Source organism: Rhincodon typus, chromosome 28 (assembly GCF_021869965.1).
Source record: "Rhincodon typus isolate 14 chromosome 28, sRhiTyp1.1, whole genome shotgun sequence".
NCBI classification, from domain to species: Eukaryota; Metazoa; Chordata; class Chondrichthyes; order Orectolobiformes; family Rhincodontidae; genus Rhincodon; species Rhincodon typus.
This window is the reverse complement of record NC_063359.1, coordinates 39,686,103-39,688,977: the sequence shown is the minus strand read 5'-3', so window position 1 is coordinate 39,688,977 and position 2,875 is coordinate 39,686,103. Positions and strand designations below refer to the sequence as shown.

Genomic DNA, 2,875 nt, shown 5'->3' with positions numbered 1-2,875 from the left:
CACTGTCGGAGGGTCAGTGCTGAGGGAGTGCCGCACTGTCAGAGGGTCAGTACTGAGCGAGTGCCACACTGTCAGAGGGTCAGGACTGAGGGAGTGCCGTGCTGTCAGACGGTCAGTGCTGAGGGAGTGCCGCACTGTCGGAGGGTCAGTGCTGAGGGAGTGCCGTGCTGTCAGTGCTGAGGGAGCTCTGTCTAGTCAGACAGTGAGTACTGAGGGAGTCTCACAGAGTTGAAGGTGCCAACTTTCAGATGGAACTTTAAGCTGGAAACATTCCTTTTTCTCCAATAGAGTTGGAAATGCCTACAGTAGTATGTGAAGAGGCACAGGGACCTTCTCCATTGTATCCTGGTCAATATTTATTGTTCAACCAACTCAGCTGCACAGTAGTGAATGAGACGAAGCCTTTGAAACAAACATGTTCAGATTTTACCCGTCTCAATCCATCCATAGTGCAGCAGCTCCCAAAACTCTGCTCCCATTTCCCACTTTTCCCCCGTCATTACCTGTCTGCATCCAGGTCACACAACTGGTAAAACATCTGTCGATAAGGTGGTAGAGTGTCCTCCTGGAATATGTAAACTGATTGCTGGAATTACAAAATCAACAGCAACAGGTCATCGACAGATTCAAATTTTATAAAGTCCAGACTGCTTTAAATTCAACCCTTGCTGAGACCAGGATTTTGGATGTTTCAGACTAACATCTGACTGGAGGGATTTTCAGGGGCCTCAAAAGATATTGTGGCAGGAATAGCAGTGCTGAAGGGACAGCAACAACAGGGGAACCTTTCAATAAGGTGGAATGATTCAACCCATTATCAATAAGCCAGTGGCACCCACCAGGTATTTACTATGGAGCCTCCCCCAACTTGCTTTAGCCCATGAGTTACCACTGATGTAGGTTTTGTTCTGATAAAAACACAGATGTTACCCTAATAATAACAAGTCTGTGCTGGAAACTTACTTTGAGCTTGTATCCAGATGTTGTGAGTTTCTTCTTCTGTGGGACATTGGGAACTACTGAAGCTTTTCCCAGATCTTGAATACTCACAACCTGAGGGGCTAAGAGGTTGAGGATGAGCATCAATTCTACACTCAGTCTGACTTAAATCACACAAATAAATCTCCACCCCCTTTACACTACTCATGCTTGATTATGCAGCTACCTGCATCAGCAAGTGTGTCTGCTGATAACATATGGAAGCAGACTGAGACTTTTGGGTCAATCAACAAGTCTGAACACATTCTTACTCATTCAGCCAATGTCAACTCTTCAAACAATCTCAATCATCTCTTCAGAACTGGTTGAAGTGTCTTTGAGAGGAGATTCAGGGTGTACCTGCTTTTAAAGTAACAGAAATGCTGGTTTACTTGGCTTTCCATTTTTGCCAAGTATTGCCCAAAGCAAGCAAATCCCACTGAAACCAAAGCTGGAAGTAGAGGGGACTGTAATCAGGTTAATGGTTTCTCTCCACAGGTCGCGTATCTCCATGGGCCAAAGGGACTGTTCTCCTCCCCAGTCCCTGAAACCAGCCTGGGGGACATATGTGCCTGGCCAGATCGAGGGCTGTCCAGCCTGTGTACACCATGTACAGTGCCCTCAATGAGCAAGGAGCTAGCCAGAATCTGGGAAATCTTCAAGTGCATGCCCCTTCACGTTGTCGAGGCAGTCTCACCACCAAATCACTGTTTAAAATTCAAACGTACAAACATTGTTCATCTCTACATTGAGAGTTGTAGGGTTGGAGGTGGTGGCAGAGATGGGGAGGGACGATGTCAGAGAGGCATTTGAACAAACTTCCACATCCACTCTCTCTTTCCAACTCAACTATTTAAACAGAAGTTGCTGTGACAACAGTGGCTAACCAGCTAACTAAGAACCTGAAGATCTCACCTCTCTGCCTGGGCAGCACTTCCATTGTCCAAATCAAAACGACAGCAGCACACTGCATTAAAAAAACTCCCCAGAGAACAGTGGATCTTCAGAACAGGCTTCCAGCTTGTCCAATGGACATTGATTCACTACACATGACTGCAGACCCACAGCAACGTGGCTACCTCTAAACTGGCCTCTGAAATGGCCAAGCAAACCGCTCAGTTCAAGAGCTGTTAAGGATGGGCTATAAATGCTTGTCAGTGACAACCAAAGCCCATCAAATAATTTTTAAAACGTTAGGGGGTTATAAAGGGATTTCCTGGGTCTTGCGGCACAGCGAAAGTATCCCTAGCCCTGGACCAGAAGCTGCAGGTTCAAGAGAGATTTACCACATGTTCTCCTCCCCCAGAGTGATCTGGGCTTTTCAATGAATTGTGTGGTCGTCCCATGTAAGTTGGGATGAGGACTGTCTATATCGGGATGTACAAGGTATCACAAGCTGTGTGGATCACATTGTTTAGATAACAGGGTCTATCAGGACACAAAGAAATCTTCTGTTCTATGCTCTAAGCCTGTGTTATAGAACTCTATGCTCTGAAGAAGGGTCATTGGACACTAAACATTAACTCTGCTTTCTCTCCACAGAAGCTGCCAGAGCTGCTGAGTTTTCCCAGCAATTTCTGTTTGCGTTTCGATCATCGTATACAGATCTTCTGTGCTCCGTACCTGGTTTGCTGATGGTGATGGGGAGGCTGTAATTAAACGTACTGCGCTTTGCCTTCACTGGCATGTCTGAGGGCATATAACCTGCAAACCAAAATGATATTACACCGACATCATTTTTGTTATTTAACAACAGTTCCAGATTCCAGTTCAATTGTTCACCTGTGGGTTATCACATAGTTCAGGAATCATCTCTAGCTCAGTGCCGAGAGAGCGCCGCACTGTGGCAGGGTCAGTGCTGAGGGAGCGGGCGCTGTCGGAGGGTCAGTGCTGAGGG

The 2,875-nt window shown here is 46.4% G+C and overlaps 1 protein-coding gene across 1 annotated transcript in view; it reads right to left on the bottom strand.

Moving 5' to 3' along the window:
• Positions 1 to 2,875, bottom strand: part of gtf3c5 (general transcription factor IIIC, polypeptide 5) — a 13,998-nt gene that overhangs the window by 3,814 nt on the left and 7,309 nt on the right. The window contains exons 6-8 of the mRNA XM_020515744.2: positions 2,602 to 2,682; positions 964 to 1,061; positions 504 to 586 (exon numbers count right to left, since the gene is read on the bottom strand). Coding sequence (XP_020371333.1) covers positions 504 to 586; positions 964 to 1,061; positions 2,602 to 2,682 — 262 coding nt within the window. The remainder of the gene's footprint in view (positions 1 to 503; positions 587 to 963; positions 1,062 to 2,601; positions 2,683 to 2,875) is intronic.